This window comes from Phytophthora parasitica, assembly GCF_000247585.1.
Source record: "Phytophthora parasitica INRA-310 unplaced genomic scaffold supercont2.28, whole genome shotgun sequence".
In the NCBI taxonomy this organism is placed as follows: Eukaryota; Oomycota; class Peronosporomycetes; order Peronosporales; family Peronosporaceae; genus Phytophthora; species Phytophthora nicotianae.
Window position 1 is genome coordinate 252,745 of NW_008649014.1, and position 22,309 is coordinate 275,053.

The following is a 22,309-nucleotide window of genomic DNA, read 5'->3' on the forward strand; positions in this document are numbered from 1 at the left end:
CCACAGGTACAGTGTGAACACACAAGTGGTATGTGATGATCGACGCCGAATTATCTCGTTTTGCAGTGGATGGCCTGGGTCGTGTGCAGATAGCACAGTCTACCAAGAGGTGCGGCTTTCAAACGACAGAGAGAAACACCTACTCGTCAGCCCTGGGGAATATCTACTGGCCGACTCTGCGTATCCTGCTGACTTTAAATAGAACACAATTGTACCAGCGTACAAAACGAGTAGTCTTGGAAGTGAAAAAAGAACTTCAATAAGCGTGTTGCTCATGTTCGTGTGGTAAATGAACATACGATCGGCGTTATAAAGGGACGATGGTCTTCACTTCGAGAGCTGTGAGTGCAGATAGGAAAGAGCGAGGATATGGACCGAGTACTACTGTGGCTTTCAGCCTGTGTAGTACTGCACAACATGGTGCTGTTGTTCGGTGATGACTGGCCTAGCGATGATGAAAGCTCCGACAGTGATTCAGATGGTGAGTAATCCGATACAGTAAACGCTCTCCATTCCGGTACTGCTCTAACCTAATATCCTGACCCAAATGATCGTATCGTTTTAAAGAGGGACATGATCAGCAGCGTTTTGGCGGGAACTATTCCACACCAGTCATTCCGTAACCTTGGGCATCAGCAGTGCAGCATTCGAACAGCGCCATTCCCTTAGTTGCCACTGACCAGGCGTACAAGGTTGACCAGCTTACGGCAATGCAGTGGAGCAAGGCTATTTGGCTTGACCTGCGGGAGAAGCAGACAGTCCAGAACTGTTTTCGCCATACAGGTATTCTGTATAACGCAGTAGATGATAGGAGCAAGGACAGTATAGGTTCCAGCTACGACGACCTAGAAGATGTAGAGAATCTTATAATCCGCGCTTCCCAGCTAAGCCTGTAGGCTCCTTAAAACAATTTCAAATCTTGAGATAGGGTCGGACCACGATACCGGAATGGAGAGCGTTTGCTGTAGTGGCGATGAAGACCCGTACACGTTTCGTCGGCAGATTAAGGCTAAAGCCATCGCTCGTGGACGTGCACCTGGTGGAATACTGAGAAGTAGAAGCTAACTTTCTTTTATCTACGTTATGGTAGGAGAGTAGAAGGCAATTAGCTAGTAAAAACCTATTCCGAGTTTGACGACATCTTCGGGTTGAATTAGCCGTAGAAACACTAACGAGCTTCTACATCATGAAACGATGAAAAACGGGATATTAACGACGTCACAGGTACCTAAATTCCGAGCAATTGTTCACTGATGGCTCGTTGTCGTGGCGGCTACAGCCCATTTTTGTAAAGCTCCATAAGAGCCTTTATTTCGTCCGGGGTCTTCTCGGCTGCCACCAGCGACATAAACATATCGTGGCGGCGCGAAGCCCGGCGGTCCTCCAGGTCTTGTGATCGTAGCTGTTATGCTGGGCTTTGTTAACCGCTTGCTGCTCCTTCCACATTTTTTCGTCCAACTCCAGCTTTGTCTTCATATAAATTATCTTGTATTCTCCATTTTTTGCGTAAGCAAAGGACAGCGATGCTCGGCTCTCGTGAGCTGTCATTCGCTTCGGTTTTTCCGCCTTGATAGAATTTGCGCTGTCCAAGCTCGACCGCTTCTTCTTCTGTTTGGGGTGAGTTTTGTGAGTGATGGTATCAGGAGCTCGGGGCTTTCTCTTCGAGGACATCACGTTGAGAAGAGGAGTCAGTGGTTGAAGCCGTCGTACATGGGCTTGGTGGACGGGTACGGGACTCCGTACTGGTAGAAACTACCGAGATCGGATCTCTTTGGCTGGAACGTCGGCGAGTTACTGCCGTGAGAGGTCGTGTGTCGTGGTTCCAAGCAGCTCTAGCATGGAAGACAGGGGGAGTAACTCATCCTCTTCTCCTGTGGTCCAGAGAGCACTTTCGGGTGGAGTCGGCTCAAACGAATTGTCGGGTTCAATTACTCCGGTATTCTTGCTCGATGCCTCATTGTTGTCATTAGTAGGTACGCGTCCGTCTGCAGCGTCATCTTGGTTATCATCTAAATCGTTACGTGCGGAGATTTCATCAGCGTCATCACTTTGGTCGTTGTTATCACTTCCACTTCCACCGAGATGCTCGTCACTGCTTTCAGCACTATGTCTCTCTTCAGAACGATTTCCTTTGTCCTCGTCGTACTTAGAGTCTGTTCTACAACGCTCAGTACCATCTTAGGGAAGACCAAGTTGTAACTTTGCTGGAGCGCGAACATTAGCCTTCTTTGCGAACAGCTATTTCATACGCGCAAAGTGAGGGCACAGCTTGTCTAACTTGGCTTGAATTGACAAGCCTTGCCTCAACTCCTTCTTCGTCATCCTGAGACCCATTTCCGTGCGGCTCTTCTTCAACGTGGGCTGGAATTTCTTCGTCTTGTACGTTCGCCAGCGCTGCTGCATGTTTTCTCCGGTGAGCGTCGGAAGATTGGTATTCGTCGTGTGTGCGTTCAAGTACGCCGCCAATTCATTGAACGCCTGCGTCTTCGTCTTCTGTGACCCTCCTGCGTCTTCTTGCTTGTACCGTGAGCTGCGGCAAAGTTTTCCAGTATCTCCATCCGGGTAACTAGCAAGCCGTAGTCTTCTCGAGATAGATGAACCTTGCCGGACTGGCTGGTCTCGTCGTTAAGCGCCATTCCTAAGCATGTACAGAGATGACTTTAGTACTCACATGCAGGAAAGACACAGGACAACATACTTGCTGCAAAAAATGTTTTGTGGACGACGTGGTGCGTGGCTGGGGGAGTACTTATGATGCCGGGTCCCTTCTAGTGCGGGCTGCTCCTGAGTGTTGATGGATACAGGAGCAAATTCAAGACTGACGGCAACGTTGCCCGGTCGGATCATTTTTCTATTTCTGGAAATGCCATGTGATCCCTCGGATTACCCACCTCCCGGTGCAGGTGATCTTTGAAATGACAGTCATCGTGTCAAGAAATAACAGATTTCCCGCCAAAATATGACATGGGCACACGCCAAAAAATGACAGACGAAAAAGCTAACTTTGACTCCCCTATTGCAATAATTGATTGTCTTGCTGTAATATGTACAGTACAATCTTTATTTCCACCCAGCACAACTAAACGACTGCTATAATTATATGGCCATGACAACAGATTGACTATCGAAACAATGGTACAAGTGTAACTTCGAAATTGGGCCGATCGCGATATTACTTCTCGCGTGACACTTGGGGGAAAAAACTTCGTTTGATCCTGATTTCCTACCACGTAAGACTCCAACAACCCAATTTACGAGTTTTTTCCTGAGCAATTACAACCAAGAGGCAACGTAGCGATGTATGAAGAGCTTAACTAAGTGAGCTACTCTTCATTTTCTGGAAAACTGAGGACGCTAAGGAGTGTTTCCGCTCGCCTAGACTGCTGGCGGTAGTGAAGCTGCTTGTAGCGGAACTGTAGCTTGACGACGACGATAAGTGATAGTCAGATGGCGATGATGAAGCTGAGCGTAGTGCAGGGTGGCCTGGTGGTGGTGGAGTGTTTAGGCTAGCACCTTTAATTGGTGACAGCGAAGATACCATTGTTGACGCACTAGATGCAGATGTCGCCGACTCGCAGCTCTTTCGGCGCTTCTGGACACATCCGATACAGACACGAACACTGGTAGATCCAACGTCAGGAAGAGCAACGTCCATCTTGGGGCAGCACTCCGAGCAGCAAACTTCGCCGCATAGACGGCAGTGGTGACGACGACGTGACAGCCCGAACTTTGCGTCACAGATACGGCATCCCAACCGTTCACGATTGTGCACCCAGTGCGGTGCATTCACGAGTAGAGATTGTGATAATCGCCGACTAGTAAGTACCTCTTCCAGTCGTGCAATTTTAGCGCATAATGCACGCAGTTTCGCCCGCCGAGAGGCCATCGGTAGCTGTGCTTTCTCCAGAATTGACGCTACAAACTGAATCTCCACGTATCCATCGCGACCACGTGCTTGGCGTACCATAAAGCCTGTAGGTTGAAGGTCTGTAGGTCTAGAGCCTATCTCGTCTAGCCATGGCTGACAGTGTGGGCTGTAACACGATTGCATCGTGCGCACGTACATTGGCGAAGGGTCCGCATTTTCGTCCCAATCGTTTACCAAAATGCACTCGTAATCCAAGAGACAATAGGTAGTTCGCGATGCAAACATCCGACTTGACTTTTCACCGATAACCCACTTGATGCTGAGATTTCCCTGATGGCCCGACGTTGCCATAGCTGTACGATAATCTTCCATGTAAGAAGGGGACAAGTACGGTCCCGAGTTCGTTGCTCTTGTAGGGGTTGCATTGCCTCCTGATCGATCAATCTCTAATGAATCACCGCGAGTGCCCCGAGCACGCCCCGTCGCGGATTCTCGGTTAAAACCTGTAAAAGGCTGTAAATCTTCTTCACTTTCCAAATCTGAGTCCGAGTACGATGATTCGCTGTCGCAGTCTTGTGTCGACGCCTGGGAGGCCATTCGCTGTGGCATAAAGTCACTAGTACCGTTGCTCGTGTTGTTATTGCTGCGACGCAGACGCTTCTTCTTCTTGCGGCGATAAATGAAGGCCGACGCGCTCGTGCGAACACCAACAAGATGTTGCATGGGCAGCTCCATATCTTCTCTGTCGGAACGCACGAGCAAATCGACAACCTCCTCAATCGACGAAGGTAACAGCGCCACACATTTTACAAGGTACTGCTGCAGCACTTTCGATGCAAACACGTTGCCTAGTCCAGCAGCCGACGATGCAGCATCCCAATCGGAGGTGTCACTATCCCATGCCCCGCTGCCGTTGACGCCGTTATTGTTGCTACCGTTTGATGCTGCAGGGTCTGCGCTCGAACTCGCCGGGTCATCGCCTCCTTCACCGCCGTTGACCAGCGAGTTCATAGTGTTCCAGAGGAACTTGTTCGTGCCTATGGGGCATACACGCTCCATGACGCGGACCTTAATCGCGCCACCCGTCCCCGGGTTCTCTGTAGTCGCTGCAGCCGCGGCAGCTGCGCTGGCGCTGACAGCGCTCCAGTTGACCGAGTCCTGCGAGCCGAAGCCGAAGAGGCTTAGCGACGCACGCGCTTGCGACTCAAGGTCCTCCTCCACGGCGCGCGAGAATGTAGCGCTTGTCAGCGGCGCTGGCTGCAGTGACAACGCGCTGGACATGCTCTGCGTGCTGCTAGTAGGCTTCAAGAGCCGCGTGGTGTTCCTGCTCGCCATGCTGCGGCGGCGGCCAGCGGTTCGACAAGATTTGGCCGGAAGACAAAAGGAGTGGGCTTGCGCAGAGATCCCACGGGATCCGATGGAAGTGTCTTGGCAAACCGAGGGGAGAGGCAGAAGGATGGCGACTGCTTGTGGCTCGCAAGTCGGCGTTGTGCTTCTGGCGTCGCCAAACGACGAGCACGACACCAGCCGACGATGCGTCAGAGAAGGGAGTGGTGTAATGGGTGGCCTCCTTTTAGCATACCCTGTCCTATCGGGTTTGTGAGTTTCCAGATGCCTATCAATGATGGATTCCATTTCCTCTGTTACATGTATAACCTGTAATATTGTATACAGTAGTGCAACATTCGATTTCTTCGAGTTCGATCGTCATTATTTTCATGAATACTATCTTCCAAAGACAATTTGGCTGGGTTGGCTATCCGTACGCAGAGCCAAGCTTTGTGCGCATCAAGCTCTTCACTTCGATGTTACGGCCACGCCGCGAGACAGACATCACAAAAGCAGCAGCGTGGATCAAGTCGACCGGCATATTGAATAGTTGTCAATGCCAACTACGGTGGCTACATGTAATGCACTCATGAGTCATGTGTACAGTACTAAAGTATCATGCAAGAGTGTGGCAGTGTGAAATGGTACTACTACTCATGGTATCAAACAGCTACTGCATTGGTAACACTAACACGCAAAGACTATTGGATTCAAAGTGCTTCCATGAACATGAGGTCTGAATCGCCTCCGTCGCCGGAATTTGTGTTGTTTCCTCCAGAGCTATTGCTGTTGTTCTGTCCAGCACCTGAGCTACTGTTGCTGTCCTGCCCCATGAAGCCGTCCATATCAAGCAGATCCATACTCGAGAAATTAGTGGGCGAGAGGTCGTTCGGGAAGTTCATGAATCCTCCCGACGAGGAACCGGAAGATCCCAGGTTGGACGGCATCTGCAACAAGCTGCTGCTATCCATTCCTCCGTATAGCGAGTCGTCCAGATGTAAGGACGAGGTATCCGCACGAGATGTTGGTGCCGATGGGGGAGCCTGCTGCTGCGGTTTTTGCTGCTGAGGCTGAGACTGAGGCTGCGTCTGAGGTTGAGACTGCTGCTGCTGAGCCTGGTGCTGCTGTGACTGTTGCTGACCTTGTGTCTGTTGCTGAGGCTGCTGGTTATGCTGTGGAAGCTGCTGGGCCTGGCGAGGTTGCTGAGGACCTGGCTGCTGGGACTGAGACTGGGAGGGCTGTTGCTGGCTATTCGGGGCCTGCTGGGAGCGCTGTGCTTGTTGAGATGGCTGGGTTAGATGCTGCTGCTTCTGCTGAGTTTGCTGCTGCTGGGCACCAGAAGGCTGTCCGTTTTGCGGTTGATTCGGTGCGTTGGGCTGGTTTGCGTGCTGAGCAGAAAGATGCGCTTGGTTCGGTGGAGCTGGGCCCTTCTGCTGCTGCTGCATCATCATTTGCTGGTGCTGCATCATTTGCTGCTGGCGAGCTTGAGCCTGCATTCGCTGTTGCTGCTGCTGCATCTGCTGAGCGCGCTGCTGCATGAGATACTGCTGCTGCTTTTGCTGGAGCGACATGTTCTGCTGTCCTTGTTGCATTAGCATTGCTCCATTGGGTCCATTTGAGGTATTCACCGGCGCTGGGACGCCAGAGCTAGCAGCAGGGTTCGTCGGTGCAGAGGAGTTCACTCCAGTAGGATTGGGGCCGCTGGCGTTGGGAGTAAAGCTGCGCTTATCCGTCTCCGTCCGCAGCTTCTTTAAATAAGGGTTCACAATTTTCACGATGTACTTGTAGACCTTGTCCAGCTCCTCAATCTTTCGCGGCGGGTTCGTCGTCTTGTCCTCGTTCAGAATGCTCGCACACAGCTGCACATAGCTGAGAAGATATCGCAGCTTCTTCTTCTGCTCCGTCTCGTCGTGGCCCTTCATGTGATCTACATACTTCTTAAATGCGCTGTGCACCTTCTCGACATCATCGTGATACTTTGCCTTTAGAGCTGCGTGCTGCCGCCAGTACTCTGCGGTCATGTCACCGGGAGCGCCTGAGCCGCTTCCCTCCGGTTTGGCTGCCGACCGTGGTGTGGTGTTAGCTCCGCTAGGTGCCGCAGGGTTTGCAGGCATACCCCCAGCGCCCATCGCCATCGGCTTGGCGGGCTGAGGCTGATGAGCACCAGGACCGCCAAACTGCTGATGGCCAGGATATCCTCCAACTTGACCGCCATTAGCACCGGGGGCGCCTGTACGTTGGTTTAGGTTCAACGTGTTATAGTACGAGAAGTCCAGTCTCGACAGCATACCCTGATTAGGTAGCGTCTGCGCTGCCATAACCGCGTTCATGTCTGTCTGTTGAGCACGCAAGGACTTCAGGCGAGTGAAGATCTTGTTAATGTATTCCTCCTGTGTGCGCGACTCCTTGTAGAGCGTCAGTTCGTACCATGACACATTCATCCAGAGCTTAATACCCGGCACGGGGTCAGCCGACACACGGACCATCTCGTTGTAGCTGCGATCGCACAAACAACAGCAGCAAACACGTTAGACAATTGCAACCATCATCAAGAAAGGAACATAACTGCCACACGTACATCTTGGCAATGAGGTTCGCACGATGTTCACGCGTGAGTTGGATACGCCAATCGGCGCCGGCTGCACTTGCCTGCCCACCCGCCGCCTGCATGCCCGGCCCCCCAGTGGCCGCAGCGGCAGGGTTCATGGCATTCGGATTCATTTTCATGGCCATGGAGCCCATGTTCATCTGGTTCATCTGGCCCATATTCATCATCATTTGCTGCTGTTGTTGTTGCTGCTGCTGAGGAACGCCGTAGGCGTTCATGCCCATGCCACCGTTCATGCCCATAGCCATAGCTTGCGGATTGGCGCCGTTCGCACCGGCCATCGCCATTGACATGGGCATCGACATGCCGCCCTGCATACCCATCGCGTTTACGGCGTGCGAGTCCATCGTCGGTGTCGGCGATCCTCGAAGACTGCAGGAGGAGTGCGAAAACGAATGCAGATCACTTTCCGCGCGCTGAAGCTCCGTTCAAATGGCCGTCGACGTCGGTTGTTTTTGCGGTAGCGACCACCGATTATCGGTTGTTGATTGGCTGAAATGGAGACGATTTTCAACAAATCGTGCAGCTCCCGAACATAACTGGACAGCCGTTCGTTTTTCTCTGAGCCCGACGGTGGCAAACAGGGTGCATTCCGTGGCAACGGTCAAGTGTCCACCAAAAACGAACCATTCTTGCGTGATCAATGCGTTTTAAACGTACATGTATTGCTATAACGTATGAATCTCCATGTCGACAAACACGAAACGCATCTATATATGGATACTTATCAATGATGCCATTTTAATCTACTCGTGCTACAAAAAACGCGACTGCTGTCTCTCGTACTACAGTACACAACGCGTGACTGGTGCCACCAAAAGCGCAATTCTAAAGGTGAGCGCGGATTGGACGATATTTGCTACATCCCGCCTTTTTTGCAGTGGGTACACTGTGCCAAGATTAGGATGGAGGTAGTCGGCGGCCAAACACCAAAAACCACTGTACTTACTAAACTTTATCGGTGACACCTCCTCCTGTATCACCGTGCGGTGCTGAACTCGTTTCTGTTCAGAAGCGGTCGTTTGGCCGTAGCGTACCGCACACTTCGCTGCTCACTTATTAGCACTAAGGCTCCCCTGCCTTATTACTGTAGCAAAAGGCCTTGCATAGAGTCGGTCTCTGCTATGGCGCCTCTCGTGCGCGCACTCCTGCTGTCTGCTCTAGTGGTGGTGTCCTGTGCGGCAACGAACCCGGCGAACTCGATCCTGTCGGCCGTTGTAAACGTCAAGAAGTCGGAAGCCGTGTTTTATGCATCGAGCGCCGCGGAGGAGGACTGGGGGGCGTCACTCGAGGCGCAAAAACTCAAGGACGGCGAGAAACACGCGTTCTATCCGCTCGTGTACAATGCAACAGGACTTGGCAACGGTTATGGCTGCATGTCCAAGCAGGAGCTGCTGAATACTACCAGCAGCGGCAACATGTCCGCCTCCAGCTTATCTGGTCCTGCTAGCGCGGCGTTGCTGGGACTGCCAGATGAGCCCTTCGTTTTGCTTGTGGACCGCGGTGGCTGCACCTTCGCGGAGAAGGCTTATTACGCGCAGGAACTTGGGGCAGCCGTTCTCATTGTCACAGATACGCTCGAGCAGCTCTACAACCGCTCCAGTAAAGTGGACGCTACTGAAGAGGAGAAGCAGATGGAATTCAGTTGCTCCCGCGGCTCTGGCAAGGCTGCCTGGAACGCCGATATCACTGATTTTACGTCTCCGTCATGGGAAGACGACGTGGGTGTGCGCTCATGCAGGGGTAACAGCAAATGCGCATCACACATGTGTGTGCCGTCGGGTGGACCGAACAAGCAGGTCTGCTGCGCCTGGGACATCCCTGACCTCATGGGCTTTGGCACTACGGATGTCGTAACCGACAAGAGCTTGGTAAATGATATTGTGGTTGTACGAATTTCTATCGCCGATGGTGACTCGCTGAAAGAGATGCTGGCGACTGGGAGCGAGAACGAGGACGGTCAGTTGCTGATTTCCGTGTACGAACGCGATCCTCCCGTGATGGACCCTGCGCAAGTGATTCTCTGGATCGTTGCGTGTGCGACTGTGCTGGTTGGGTCGTATAAGGGTGCTGCCTACGAGCGTACAAAGGCGCAACTAAAGGCAGCACTAATTGCTGCTGATGCCACTTCTTCAGACGCTATCGCCCAAGCTCGAGTGGCGTACGAAGAACATGACGAGCAGGCCCCAGAGCAGGAACAGCTTGACCTGAATTCCTGGCATGCCCTGGCATTCTTGGTGGTCGGTTCAGGCTTCCTCGTGCTGCTATTTTTCGTTAATGTGGTGATTGTGGTGGTGGTTCTTTTCGGCATCGGCGCCGTATCTGCTACTTTCCAGGTAATCTGGGAACCGCTCATGCGACGACTTCCAGTGAATTTCTTACATAAGTTACCGTGGCGCGACGTCATGTGGCAATGGGAAGACCTTCTGGTGCCCGCAGCGTGGAGTGTGGGGGATTTACTAGCGCTAGCATTATCGTTCGGGATCACGCTCTTTTGGTTTTTGGCGCGCTTCCAGTCGTACTCATGGATCTTTCAAGATCTATTTGGTGTCTGCTTCTGCCTCGTGTTCCTCCGGACTGCTCGCCTACCCAATCTCAAGGTGGCCACGGTGCTACTCGTGCTGGTATTTATGTACGATGTCTTCATGGTCTTCATTTCACCCTACATTTTCAAGGAGAGCGTCATGATTAAGGTGGCCACAGGTGGCGCGCAGAGCACTGCCACGGGTGGAGTCTTCAGCGGCTACTGTCTGCGGTACCCGACCGATACACAGCATGATTGTCGCTCTGAGTGGATGCCAATCTTACTTCGAGTCCCCAAGGTGCTGGATTGGCGATCAGGATATTCCCTTTTGGGTCTAGGTGACATCGTGCTACCTGGTTTGCTGTTAGTCTTCTGTGCACGCTACGACTATGCTACACGTGGTCAATTGTTTGGTCGTTTGTCACCTCCCCACGGCAAGATGTTTGGTCGACACCCAATAAGCGATGCCTTGAACGGTTCTTCTGCGGCGGGTAACCGGGATCTGGACATGTCAGGAGCAGAGCTCGGCGGTGCTAAGCAGCACTACCCATGCCGCCGAGGTCTTTTCTGTTTACTCATGTGGGGCTATACTATTGGACTTCTTTTGGCGAATATCGCCGTTGTGACAACGGGTAGTGGACAGCCAGCGCTGATGTACCTAGTCCCTTGTACGCTCGGTCTGCTGGCAATCGTGGGATGGCGACGTGGAATTCTAAACAAACTGTGGGAAGGCCCACCAGAGCTTATTCCCGGATACGCTCGTCGCGAGAGCAACTCAAGTGGTGGAGGGCTCGACATTAATGATGCTACTCGCCTGCGAGGGTTGAGTCTTGAGCCAAGCAAGGCTCCAACCAGCGAGCTGGCTCTTCTTCAGCAACAGCAAAGTGGCACTCCCGTGTCTGCTTCTTATGCGAGCGAAGACACCCCTATGAGCCTCACCACTACCTCTGGTCCAGCATTGAGGCAAGTATAGTGTCGTTGCTCCTTTCACCACCCCGCTGTACATAGATCATTAAAGCGATTTGAAATATATGTGCGTTGCTGTTTATGCTGTTTAACTTTGACACCGATGGTGTAGCGATCAAATACCTTTCACCCACTCGTCATCTTCGCCCCATTCATCCACAGCAGACAGGTCGTCATCCATCTCAGCAGCAAACAATGCCGATGCTTCAGCAGCAGTAGGCAATGACGATGAAGAAGATGGTGCCGCAGTTCCAGGCTGGGCAACTGGAGCCGCGCTCGTAGCTGCAGGCAGGGGTGGAACTACTGCACTCTTTTTAAAGGTGGGTACCATGCCAAATTGCTACAAAGATACAAAAGTCATAGGTCAGCTAGAATACCCAACAAACTCAATATTCCGAGCACAACGTACGCTGAACAGGTCATCGACACTCTCGTCTTCCTTCTCCGCCTCAGCGGTAACACCACGGTTGCTAGTTGGTGGAGCATGTGCCTCATCTGTTACGACCTCGAATGAGTCGCTAGAGCTGTTGGATTCGACACTCGAAGGAAGCAAGTCGCCTTTGCCTGCAACAGAAATTTCCTGAAGCTGCACGTTCTGCTGTGGTGGTGGAGGAGGCAAAGGCTGGGTGATCTTGAAAGGATTGGGGCTACTGTTGCCTTGCCGCGGTGTCGTCGGGCGTGGAGCACTGGGTACTGCAATAAAGGGGTTCAGCTGGGGGACCTGAGTCTGCGTGGAGTTACCTTCCCAATCGTCCCAATTATCGCGGTCATTGGCGAACGTATCCTCCTCATAATCATCGCAGTATTCATCATCGTCATCCTGGCTGTGGCTAAACGGCTGCTCGTCTGGCACTTGCGTGTATTGCACCTTGGGTCCCTTCAAACTGGTATTTCCGGGCGTACCTGAGCTCGTAGGTGCGCTAGAACGTCTCTTACGTCCCCAGAGTAGCAGGAAAATGCAGCAGAAGCCAGCCAGCGCGACCAAAACCAACGGGTTACTGCCCTGGCTAAGGTACCCGGGTGCCTGTGTCTCCGCGGCACCATTCGTTACAACGTCTGAAATTACTGCGGGGTCTTGTGTGCGCAACGATGGCTTTTTAGTGGTGTCCACGATCGCTACAGGTTCTATTGTCGATGGCATCGGCTCTGTGGGGGCCTCGGTCGTGGGTGCCTCGGTCGTGGGTGCCTCCGTGTTTAAAACCTCTAAAACAGATGCTGTTTCCGCGGGAGCAGGAGCGTCCTTGTCTTGGTTGACAGTCGCATTATCCAAGTTCAATGTCGCCTCTTCCTCCTTCTTGGGGTTCACCAGTTTCTCCATTTCGTTCGCCGCCACTTGTGTTGCGATAGGCGCGGCCGTGGGGGCATCAGTCACCAGAATCAACGCCTCCGCATTAACGTTCGTCTTCTGTGTGCCAGGAATATCTGCAGACGTCGGAGTAACAGCGTCGCCACTTACACCCAGAGCATCGAATGGTTCTTGCTCGCCCACGTCCCCGTTAATGTCTTCCTCGACGCTCCCCAGCGGGGTTTCTACCGCGCGCACCAGCATCCACGTCGTCTGGAACGACGTCGCGGCTATAGCTACCGTCCCCAGCGTTTGTCTGCCAGCTCTGATTGGGGTCATCGTCCCCTGCCGCATCTTGTTGCCGCTGTCGTCAATCAGTGAGTGCTTCTCTCAAACGCTCAACTACCGAAACTCATGCTTCATGAGGGTTGATAGGTTTTCTGCTTTTCACATCGCAATTCTGATTTTTAGAGATCCAAAGTGACGTTCATGTCTTCCGACGAGGAGATCGAAGCAGAGCTGCGGCGCGGGTTGCTCAACGACGACAACGATGATCGACCGAAGAACGCTTCATCGATGGGTGCAGTGGAGCGGCTGGTGCTGTCGCCTTGGGAAAAATGGGCCGCTCACGGCCGATTCCCGTACAAATTGATGCTGCACATAGCGCTGGTGCTGCTCACATTTGCGCAGATGCAGCTCTACGACGCGCAGAATGCCGCCTACATGCGTGCTTCACATCGCAACTGGTGCGTTGAGCGCTTAATTTATTTTGCTTGTAGGTAGCTAGCTGACTTGTATTGCTGTACGTTCAGGGCATTCTTCTTTCTTCCTCCTGCTGCGGACATCGGCGTCGTGTGCGTGCCCCCATTGAATAACTTGTACATGCACGGCAATTTCTCACCAATTTCGCTAATATTCACTGAGCAGACCACGCTTCCAGCGGGATTTTTACACTATCAATCGCACGATGACGGCGGTACACTTCTTGCGAGATGCCTATTTCTCGATCGGAAACGACTCAGTCGCCAATTACGAGTATTTGCGCACCTCGTCTGGCGAAGTCCAACCACTGAAGCTGATAGTCGATCGAGTTCTACCTCATGGCGATTTAGAAACGCGAGAATACCTCGTCTCGCAGGACGACGAGAGTGTCGGACCTTTTGACCCAGCAATGTCATTGTGGCAGAAAAAACATTTATTTCGATCATTACGCGCCCTCAAGTTTTCCTTTCCGTTGCGTGACCACCAGTTCGGAAATTTTTACGAAGAGTGCTTCGAGTGGCAAGTGAATGTGAAATTTGAAGTCATCGAGAGCGCTCAGATTCATGTTGAGCTGGAGGACTGCGAAGTTTCCCGCTGTGCAAGCACACATCCACGTCCATTCTGGACTACGGCCAGGCAGAGCTTTGTATGGATGCATGTGGTTGTTGCAGTAGTTTCGATTTTATACATTATGCTCAGCCTCAAGGCCCTGCGGCGGTCATTCCAAGTGTACGTATCCGATACATACTTCGGGTCTCCTCAATTCGTCTAACCGTATTTTTGTTAGCATGGCACGAGCCAGAGGTTTATTAAGAGACAATGCCAAGGACAGAGAGAATCTGGACAACGGGCTGCACAATGTCACTACAAACGCGAAGGATGGCGACAACTCGCACCGCTACATTAGGCAACACGTACCTTTGAGATCGTGGACTGAGATTCCATTTACGCTCAAGCTCAAACTCATGAATGAATTGTACGTCAACTGGCCTAGATTTTGCAGCTCCGTAGCTAACAATAATGTCGTCCTGCAGACAATTAATCGTGTTTACCTCGCTGTTACTTCTACTTGCGAGCACCATGTGGAGTTTACTCTTCTTGGAGGCTCACATGCCTATTCGATTTTGGCATCGGTTGTTGCATGCGACAGCGTTGCTACTGCTCTGGAGCTCTCTCGTGGGATACTTGGAGCACAACCAGCATATCTATTCGATTGTCTTAACGCTCAAATGGGGAACACCTCGCGTGTTGCAGTTTTTATTGGGTGTATTCCCAATTTTCTTTGGATATGCCCTTTTCGGGACGATATACTTCGGAAACAAAATCGAAGAGTTCGGTACGCTGAGTGCTTCGATGATTTCTCTTTTCTCGCTCATGAATGGAGACATTATCATGGACACTTTTGACGCAATGGAACTGCACCAATTTACCGTATCCGGGAAGGTGTTCTTGTACTCGTTTATCTCACTCTTCATGTATGTGGTCCTGAATATCTTCATCGCCATCGTCGAAGAAGCCTTCTTCGCGACGCAATCTACTCGACGCCGGCTAAGTGACTTGTTGTCGGACCCTCGCGTATCTGGCGTAAACGCTGCCAAGGAATCCGATATCTCTGCGGAAATGATGCGATCTTTGCTTCAGCTAATGGACTCCGAATGAACTCGGGCTAGCGTTAAGAGCAATATATTGTTAGTTATTTGGTGCAGGTATGAAGGGTTCAACTAGTGTATGCAGATCGCTCGAGTTTAGCACACGATATATTACTCTCCTAGCACCTCAGTGGCAAGCTTGGTGACGTCGTCGTCGACCTGCACGACATGTTTGTGCAGGGACTGGCACTGTTCCTGCAACGTGGTGATATGGCCACGTTGGACGTTCAGACACTTGTTGAGGCGCTCAATCTCCTCGCTAGCGGTGTTAAGCTTCTTCTGGTAGTCAATGCGAAGCTTGTGGAGCTCCTCACTGGTGCGCTCCGTGATTTCCTCGATCTTGGTCAAGAGCAATGTCTTGTCTGCCTGGTGAATCGACATGAGCTTCTGAATCGTGTCTTCATGGGACTGTACCTTGCACTCGAGTGAATACAGTTGATCCTTGACACTCAAACGGTTACCGTTGGAGACAGACGTGTTGGAATTGCTTGGGGACATTATGCGCGAGGATGAGCGACGGACTTCCCTCGAAGGAGACTGAGCTTGCATTTCATCTTCGATATCGGCAAACATCCTTTCACTCTCCATCGAAATCTTCATGCTCTTCATGCTGCTCGTTCCGGACAAACGCGACTCCATTGCTAGCAGGTAGAACTGTGAGCGACGTGGGCTGCGAAACGAGCACTGGAGAGAAGATTGGAGATTGAGGGCGAACAGCGGCTCTACCGCTCAACGAGCAAACCAACGAGCAAGTCAACCGCCCCATAATACCAACCAGTCTAGCGCACTGCTGACACCATCTTTAGCTTGAGCTAAGAAAAAATAAAGCTATTCAGCGAAATTCCATTTTGGTTTGCACGCGGATAAGGACAAGAAGTGCTAACGTGCATATTTAGCTCTTCAACAATGGAGTATCGAGAACTGGAGCTCAGGACGAGACGGAGCCTATATGTTAAAGATGGTTTCCTGGAGTTCGTGCCTAAATAGTTCTCAGTCCATTTGCCATTTTAAAACTCAATAGACTTCTTGCGTGGATATGGAGCGCTCTCATTAGTCTCCATCTCGGAGCCTTCAACGGTCAGTTCACTGGAGAACGAGTCCATTTCACTTGAGAGAGAGTAGCTGCTAAAAGACGGGTATGCTTCTGAGTCACTGCTGTTGCTTTGCCCGCGAGTGGGTCCCAGTAGCGAAGTATTTGGCGTCGCATTCGTATCGACGCCTTGGGAGTAGTCGGATGATCCCACAGAATGGGCAGAATCGCTGATGGGAGAAAACGCACGCTCCTGATGCTGAGCCACGACCTCCGTGTCCGTCAATGTGCTGCTCATGGGGTTACCAGCATAGGTACGGTAGCTTCCACCTGAAAAGCCTGATATTTGGGATGGATTCGTATCATGCGAACGGGTAGTACTTCGCGCTGCACTCTCACGGTTACTCGTTGCAGTTCTTGCCTGACTCTCGCGGAGTGCAACAGGCAACATGTCGACATCGTCCTTGGGCTGTGAACGACTCTGCTCCAGCGACTGCACCACCTCTCTGCGATTATCACCACGTTGTGGGCGATGCTTGAACCAGTTGAAGATGAAGATCACCAGACCCACCACGAGTGCAATCCCCAATCCGATAAGCACCCACTGCCACGCTTTTAATGTGCCACCACCACTGTTGTCGTCGCTGGCAAACGCACCTGCAATGTCTGCAGCACTCGCCGACGTAGATTCTGTTGCACCTAAATTTGATGACCCAGATGCTGACAACAACGAGAACGATAAACCTTGAGCGAGTTGTAATAACCACCAACACCATGCACTAACGCAGTTCTCACCTTGTGTGCATTGCGTTGCGTTCTCTGCAGCGTCGCACTCGAAGCTCACGCTGATATTGAGACACACGCCGTACACATTCTGGTCGTTCTCGAGTCGTCTGCAGCTGCACGCAGTTTGGCACCGGGTCGAGAGCGCTGAAGAGCCACTCGCAGCGCACGCCATAAGCTTGTTGCCATCTGATACGTATAACGCTCTGGCAGGCAACGAGCACACCTCCACCTCGGAGACGACACTTTGTGCAGCTAGAGCTAGCATTAACAGCCTCGAAGAGTACCGCATGACCACCGTCGCCTGTTTCCTTGAGACGCGAATTATTTTTGTTGTGCAAAGTTCGCAACAGCCAACTGGTACCTTTTCATTGAAGTTAATTTTTGACAAAATGTTGACACTATGGGGTGGGTTATAAATTAAACTTTTGTTTATGAAATCTAAACAGTTAGTTCCAAACCCTGCCCAGAAAACAAAAAAACTGCGAGAGCTTCTGCGTCACTACTCAGCGAGCATAGAAAAATACGAACACGCGTGCTCGTGCCGCAACCTAGGTTATTATAATCCGGACTACAAAAACTGACAAGAAGCGCTAAGTTTTCTCAGTTTAAAACACACCTACTGGTACCCATTTGGCAAAACTAGGCCAACACGAATTCGATTACCGTATCCTCCAGCATTCTTCACATTCGACCAGGATACCCTGCATTTCTCCCACAGTTATGCAGCTTTCGTTTTCTACAATGTACAAGTTAGTGCTTCAAGTTAGAACAGTGAGGTCGGGAAAGTCTTCGCACAAAAACAATAGCACCAATATTTGTCAAATTTGGTCCATTACAATTGAGTTTTTCAAAAACTATTAATAGAACTTTTTTTTTGCTAATTGGTGTCAATATTATAATAATCACTCTTACTGATTTTTCAAAAAAATGTACGTCACAGGCTGGACCAAATGATGAAACTGAGTTTCAGCCAATAGTCATAGAGTGATATAGATGGTCCCTAACATGGGGGCCCGGATTGTGTGGCTGGTGGGTATCTTCCCTGCCAGAACGCAATTCGAGCCGTGGCACGCAGACGCACCTTTCGCTTGCAATCGATCCGCAATGGCCGCTGAACTTTGGGCTAGCTACAAGCAATGGGCTGACGTCCAGGAGACGCTCTTCCTGGACTGGGCCGACCCTTCTGGCCAGTACAAGCTGTCGCCCATGAAGGACCTGCCCGGAGCTGACTTCGCCACGGCATTCGCCATTTGCGTTGCCTATGTCTCCTTCGTTGTCATCGGCACGGTGAGTTCGTCTGCGATCGAGCTCTGATTACATTTGGGTGGTACAGCTGGTCTAACTAGGATGCTGCTCGAATCGTTTATCCCCTTTAGCTTGTGATGAAGGCTGGTGTCCCGGCCATCAAGACCAGTCCGCTGCAGTTCATCTACAACCCGCTGCAGGTCGTGCTATGCTCGTACATGTGCATGGAAGCCGGCATCCTCGCCTACCGCAACGTACGTCCATCCACCTCTCAGTTGATGCTTCGACCGTGGCTAGTCATTTTGATCTCTTGCCCATGTGAACCTGCAACTCATTTTTGTCGTGTGGCTTCACGAATTCCAGGGCTACTCGGCCACTCCGTGCAACGCGTTCAACGCGGAGAAGCCCGTCATGGGCAACGTGCTGTACATGTTCTATCTGTCCAAGATCCTGGACTTCTTTGACACGATCTTCATCATCCTTGGCAAGAAGTGGAAGCAGCTCTCCTTCCTGCATGTGTACCACCACCTGACAATCTTCGCGGTGAGTACTCGGTTCACATCCCGTATCTGTGGTAAAGACTTCTAACATACTGTTTACTCGTTGTTACTGTGACCTACAGATTTACTTCATGAACTTCCGCGTGGCCTACGACGGCGACATCTACGCCACGGTCATTCTGAACGGCTTCATCCACACGATCATGTACATGTACTACTTCGTGAGCGCGCACACGCGTGACATCTGGTGGAAGAAGTACCTCACGGCCATGCAGTTGATCCAGTTCGTCACGATGAACGTGCAGGGATACTTTATGGTGTCGCGTTCCTGCGAGAACTTCCCCCACAAGGTGCCCGTCATCTACCTCATCTACATCCAGTCGCTCTTCTGGCTGTTCATGAACTTCTTCATCAAGTCGTACTGCTCGAAGCCGCGCAAGTCGTCTAACAAGAAGAAGACGCAATAGAGAGAGAAGTGAGATGCTGGGGACTGCTGCTAGCTGTATGCAAGCGTTTTGAGACCAATACAACGCCGCCGGAGTAGGAAACTGCTCCGCGGCCTTTATCAGCTGAAAAGTGTACCCGTTCGTGGTCAGGATGAATGTATCCTTGCTGAAGTTTCGTCTTGTTTGATCCGTTGTTCTTTTTGTCGCATCATTGGAAGGATGATTCGAAGGCCTTGCGAAGGCTGGTTCATCATTGCAGAGCGTGGCACGCGTCGGCTTGCCAGCTACTACTACATGTAGTATTTAGCTTCTTCTTTCATCCGGCGTGTGGTAATCTGAGTAGCGCCAAGCCTTGGAGCGTGACGTGACGTACACATTGCGAATCGATCTCCCAGAACGCGCGGTAGTCGACCGGCGGCGTTTATGTTTGGATGGCATCAACTTCAAAATCTGGCAGAGTATTTCTGCTTGATAGGCAGTCGTTGGAGGCACTGGTATTAATATACTTGATAAGACAGCGGATGCAAAGTGAAATCCATTTGAGGCACTTCAACTTGGCGGTTTTCGGATCTTGAAACGAGCGTGGATGATCTACTTGAAACGAGCGTGGATGATCTATGCTCGACGTTCACCAGCCAATCAGAGAGTGCCACCCACCCCATTGGGACACTTTTACAGCAAGCACCACACATCGAGTAGAGAATCGCACCACAAGTGTACTCATCATAGCGCTAGTTTCTCTTTACCAGAGATCCAACATTTGCACAAAAACTAATGCTGCGCCTGGGCTTGCTTTAGAGGTCTCTAGACTAAGCATGTCAATCACTTTGTAGTTGGCGCACACCTTGTTCGCTTGTTTCGATTACACCCCTTTCGTGTGCAGAAATCGCCAGTTATTTGTACCCATCGCGCCGGCTGTTCCATTTCAATTTTACATAGTGTGGCCCGACTTGGGTCACAGAGACCCCAACAAGTTGGCAACAACCGAAGCAGCGAGCACAAGGGATCCATCTCTGTCACAGCCTGTTCCTTCGCTAGCGGCGCGGCAGCAAAGAGGCCTGTACCCGGTGGATTCATTCCTCCAGTGCGACACGACGTTTGCTCTTCCAACCTGCTTCGCCGTTCGTTTGCAGCGGTGCCGTGGAAGCTGTTAATACCCGCACCTGGTGCGGCATTTTCTCCACGGTGTCGCTGCACTGCAAGCACGGCGGAACACACCCGCACACGAACCTGCACTCGTCCTCCACACAAAGCTTTGACGTTGCTAGAGGCAGCGGTACTGAGCAAGGTGCTCGCGACGACGTGTCAGAGTTGATGTTGAGGAGTGGGCCATTGACCCGGCGCTGTATCCAAACAGCCCCGTTTCTGCTCTTTAAGACCTCAACATCTGATACCCCTTTCGTAACGGATACGCAGTGGTGCTGCTTGTCAAAACAGAATACAAAGGACAAGTGAATGTGCAGGCGAAATCAGGGGCACCTGCCAGAACCGATAATCTGACACCTTCGACGTGCGCTTTGAATGGCCGCCAGCCGAGTGACCGGTATCATGCCAAACCTTTGCGGCCTTGGCCCCCTTGCGTGAGCGAGTCACTTCCGCTTTTGATCGCCCGCCACCTCGCAAGACTCAACCAGCAACTCCAGCTCCAATAGCGATGGCCAGCGCACTCCTCGAGAGCTACAAGCAGTGGGCCGATGGCATGGATGTCATGCTCATGGACTGGGTCGACCCCACCCTGCGCTACCGCCTCTCGCCCATGCAGGACTACTACCTTGCCGACTTTGGCACGGTTTTCGCGGTATGCATCGGCTACCTCACCTTTGTGGTGGTGGGAACGGTACGCTTGCGTCTTCATTCTTGCTGGTGCGCCTCGAATGCAGCGAAATGAGCGCTGGTGCTGATTGTTTTGCTTGCACATGTGCCTTCTGCAGCTCGTCATGAAATCTGGCATGCCCGCGCTCAACACGGCCCCACTCCAGTTCATCTACAACCCCATCCAAGTCGTTTTGTGCTCGTATATGACCGTCGAGGCCATTTTGCAGGCCCGCCGCAACGTACGTACCCTGCACCGAGATCTATAACCACCAGGAGTCCGTTATCTGACATGGTGCCGCTGCAGGACTACTCGGCTACCCCGTGCAATGCTTTTAACCACGAGAACCCCGTCATGGGCAACCTCATGTACATCTTCTACCTATCCAAGGTGCTCGACTTTTGTGACACGTTCTTTATCGTTATGGGCAAGAAGTGGAAGCAACTCTCGGTGCTGCACGTGTACCACCACGTCACCGTTTTCTTCGTAAGTATTTTCTACTCTACTTGAAATGATGTGCTTGTCTCGTGGCCATCGTGTTCACAAGGAACTAACTTGGATGCATTTTGTCTAGTGCTATTGGGCCAACTTCCGCACCTCGTACGATGGCGACCTCTACATGACTATCGTACTTAACGGCGGCGTGCACGCGATCATGTATATGTACTACTTCGTGAGCTCGCACACGCGCAAGATCTGGTGGAAGCCGTACCTGACGACGGTCCAGATGATCCAGTTCCTTCTGATGAACGCACAGGGCTACCTCATGGTCTCGCGCTCGTGCCCCGGCATGCCGTACAAGATCTCTGTCATGTACCTCATCTACGTACAGTCGCTGTTCTGGCTCTTTATGAACTTCTTCGTCGTGAACTACTGCTTGAGCTCGCGGAAGCCCAAGGCCGTCGAGGCTGAGAAGAAGACGCTGTAAATGAGTTGAGTCAATCCGTCAGTGGAAGGAGCAAGCAAGCGGCAGGGCGAGACGAGCGTTGTTTTTTTCCGTCTCCGAGTGCAACGAACCATCGCGGGAGCGGAGGCAGGTGAGCCTTCGAACCCGCCCAGGCTGGCCCAAGTGTATTTTCTTATCGCCAATGTAGGGTCTCACTTCCATCGTAATGGTAACACTAATACTACAACAGTTCTTGAACAATATACATGACGTCGGCAGCGCAGTGGTGGCTTCGCAAGCCCATTACAAGGCAAGAATTGATCCCTGTGCATTTTTGATTTCTTGTTGAGCTTGGTGACGTAGTGCAGCCATGTTACGAAAAAAAGGCAGCGAAACAGAGCGTAACATGGGACCAACAGCGCTGCTGAATGGATACAATTGTAGGAATGCAGGTATGGAATTGGAGGCCGTGAAATCACTGCGGCACCCATGCGGGTCGAGACGGAAGTGCCGCTTTCAAGCATTTTTTTTCCTTGCATGTACTTCTCTGTGTACGGCTGCGAATGGCCATTCGCAGCCGTACATGTTGACGACAGATCACACTGAAAAACA

The 22,309-nt window shown here is 51.6% G+C and overlaps 11 protein-coding genes across 18 annotated transcripts; 4 read left to right on the forward strand and 7 right to left on the reverse strand.

The window, feature by feature from the left end:
• Positions 1–1,791: 1,791 nt before the first annotated feature.
• PPTG_12221 (hypothetical protein) lies at positions 1,792–2,636 on the reverse strand (the record flags this gene model as incomplete). The annotated part of the gene is made up of 3 exons (XM_008907926.1): positions 1,792–2,153; positions 2,250–2,530; positions 2,611–2,636. The coding sequence occupies 3 exons, from the start codon at positions 2,634–2,636 to the stop codon at positions 1,792–1,794; spliced, it is 669 nt and encodes a 222-aa protein (XP_008906174.1).
• A 576-nt stretch (positions 2,637–3,212) lies between these two features.
• Positions 3,213–5,470, reverse strand: PPTG_12222 (hypothetical protein). Its single transcript, XM_008907927.1, has one exon. The coding sequence runs from the start codon at positions 5,201–5,203 to the stop codon at positions 3,311–3,313; it is 1,893 nt and encodes a 630-aa protein (XP_008906175.1). The 5' UTR covers positions 5,204–5,470; the 3' UTR covers positions 3,213–3,310.
• A 324-nt stretch (positions 5,471–5,794) lies between these two features.
• On the reverse strand, positions 5,795–8,254 carry PPTG_12223 (hypothetical protein). The gene is made up of 2 exons (XM_008907928.1): positions 7,776–8,254; positions 5,795–7,693 (listed from the first exon to the last, which is right to left on the reverse strand). The coding sequence occupies exons 1-2, from the start codon at positions 8,150–8,152 to the stop codon at positions 5,908–5,910; spliced, it is 2,163 nt and encodes a 720-aa protein (XP_008906176.1). The 5' UTR covers positions 8,153–8,254; the 3' UTR covers positions 5,795–5,907.
• A 517-nt stretch (positions 8,255–8,771) lies between these two features.
• PPTG_12224 (hypothetical protein) lies at positions 8,772–11,395 on the forward strand. Its single transcript, XM_008907929.1, has one exon. The coding sequence runs from the start codon at positions 8,930–8,932 to the stop codon at positions 11,300–11,302; it is 2,373 nt and encodes a 790-aa protein (XP_008906177.1). The 5' UTR covers positions 8,772–8,929; the 3' UTR covers positions 11,303–11,395.
• On the reverse strand, positions 11,309–12,919 carry PPTG_12225 (hypothetical protein; the record flags this gene model as incomplete). The annotated part of the gene is made up of 2 exons (XM_008907930.1): positions 11,309–11,635; positions 11,705–12,919. 2 exons carry the CDS (start codon positions 12,917–12,919, stop codon positions 11,411–11,413), a joined length of 1,440 nt encoding a protein of 479 aa, XP_008906178.1. The 3' UTR covers positions 11,309–11,410.
• Positions 12,513–15,790, forward strand: PPTG_12226 (hypothetical protein). Of its 8 annotated transcripts, XM_008907932.1 has the most exons (6): positions 12,513–12,957; positions 13,052–13,326; positions 13,393–13,434; positions 13,508–14,071; positions 14,130–14,318; positions 14,377–15,790. In XM_008907932.1, the coding sequence occupies exons 2-6, from the start codon at positions 13,070–13,072 to the stop codon at positions 14,999–15,001; spliced, it is 1,677 nt and encodes a 558-aa protein (XP_008906180.1). In that variant the 5' UTR covers positions 12,513–12,957; positions 13,052–13,069; the 3' UTR covers positions 15,002–15,790. The 8 variants fall into 8 exon arrangements, with proteins under 8 accessions (XP_008906180.1, XP_008906179.1, XP_008906185.1 ...); XM_008907931.1 differs by having other exon boundaries at positions 12,513–13,326; XM_008907937.1 differs by having other exon boundaries at positions 13,052–13,434.
• Positions 15,103–15,630, reverse strand: PPTG_12227 (hypothetical protein; the record flags this gene model as incomplete). Its single annotated transcript, XM_008907939.1, has 1 exon — positions 15,103–15,630. One exon carries the CDS (start codon positions 15,628–15,630, stop codon positions 15,103–15,105), a length of 528 nt encoding a protein of 175 aa, XP_008906187.1.
• Positions 15,791–15,998: 208 nt separating the features above from the next.
• Positions 15,999–17,096, reverse strand: PPTG_12228 (hypothetical protein; the record flags this gene model as incomplete). Its single annotated transcript, XM_008907940.1, has 2 exons — positions 15,999–16,741; positions 16,817–17,096. 2 exons carry the CDS (start codon positions 17,094–17,096, stop codon positions 15,999–16,001), a joined length of 1,023 nt encoding a protein of 340 aa, XP_008906188.1.
• A 702-nt stretch (positions 17,097–17,798) lies between these two features.
• Positions 17,799–19,431, forward strand: PPTG_12229 (hypothetical protein; the record flags this gene model as incomplete). The annotated part of the gene is made up of 4 exons (XM_008907941.1): positions 17,799–18,094; positions 18,184–18,306; positions 18,416–18,595; positions 18,675–19,431. Coding segments are annotated over 4 exons (944 nt in total), but the record flags the coding sequence as incomplete, so codon positions are not given.
• A 640-nt stretch (positions 19,432–20,071) lies between these two features.
• PPTG_23017 (hypothetical protein) lies at positions 20,072–20,173 on the reverse strand (the record flags this gene model as incomplete). Its single annotated transcript, XM_008907942.1, has 1 exon — positions 20,072–20,173. One exon carries the CDS (start codon positions 20,171–20,173, stop codon positions 20,072–20,074), a length of 102 nt encoding a protein of 33 aa, XP_008906190.1.
• Positions 20,174–20,452: 279 nt separating this feature from the next.
• PPTG_12230 (hypothetical protein) lies at positions 20,453–22,112 on the forward strand. The gene is made up of 4 exons (XM_008907943.1): positions 20,453–20,835; positions 20,930–21,052; positions 21,118–21,297; positions 21,386–22,112. Exons 1-4 carry the CDS (start codon positions 20,653–20,655, stop codon positions 21,737–21,739), a joined length of 840 nt encoding a protein of 279 aa, XP_008906191.1. The 5' UTR covers positions 20,453–20,652; the 3' UTR covers positions 21,740–22,112.
• The last annotated feature ends 197 nt before the right edge of the window (positions 22,113–22,309 follow it).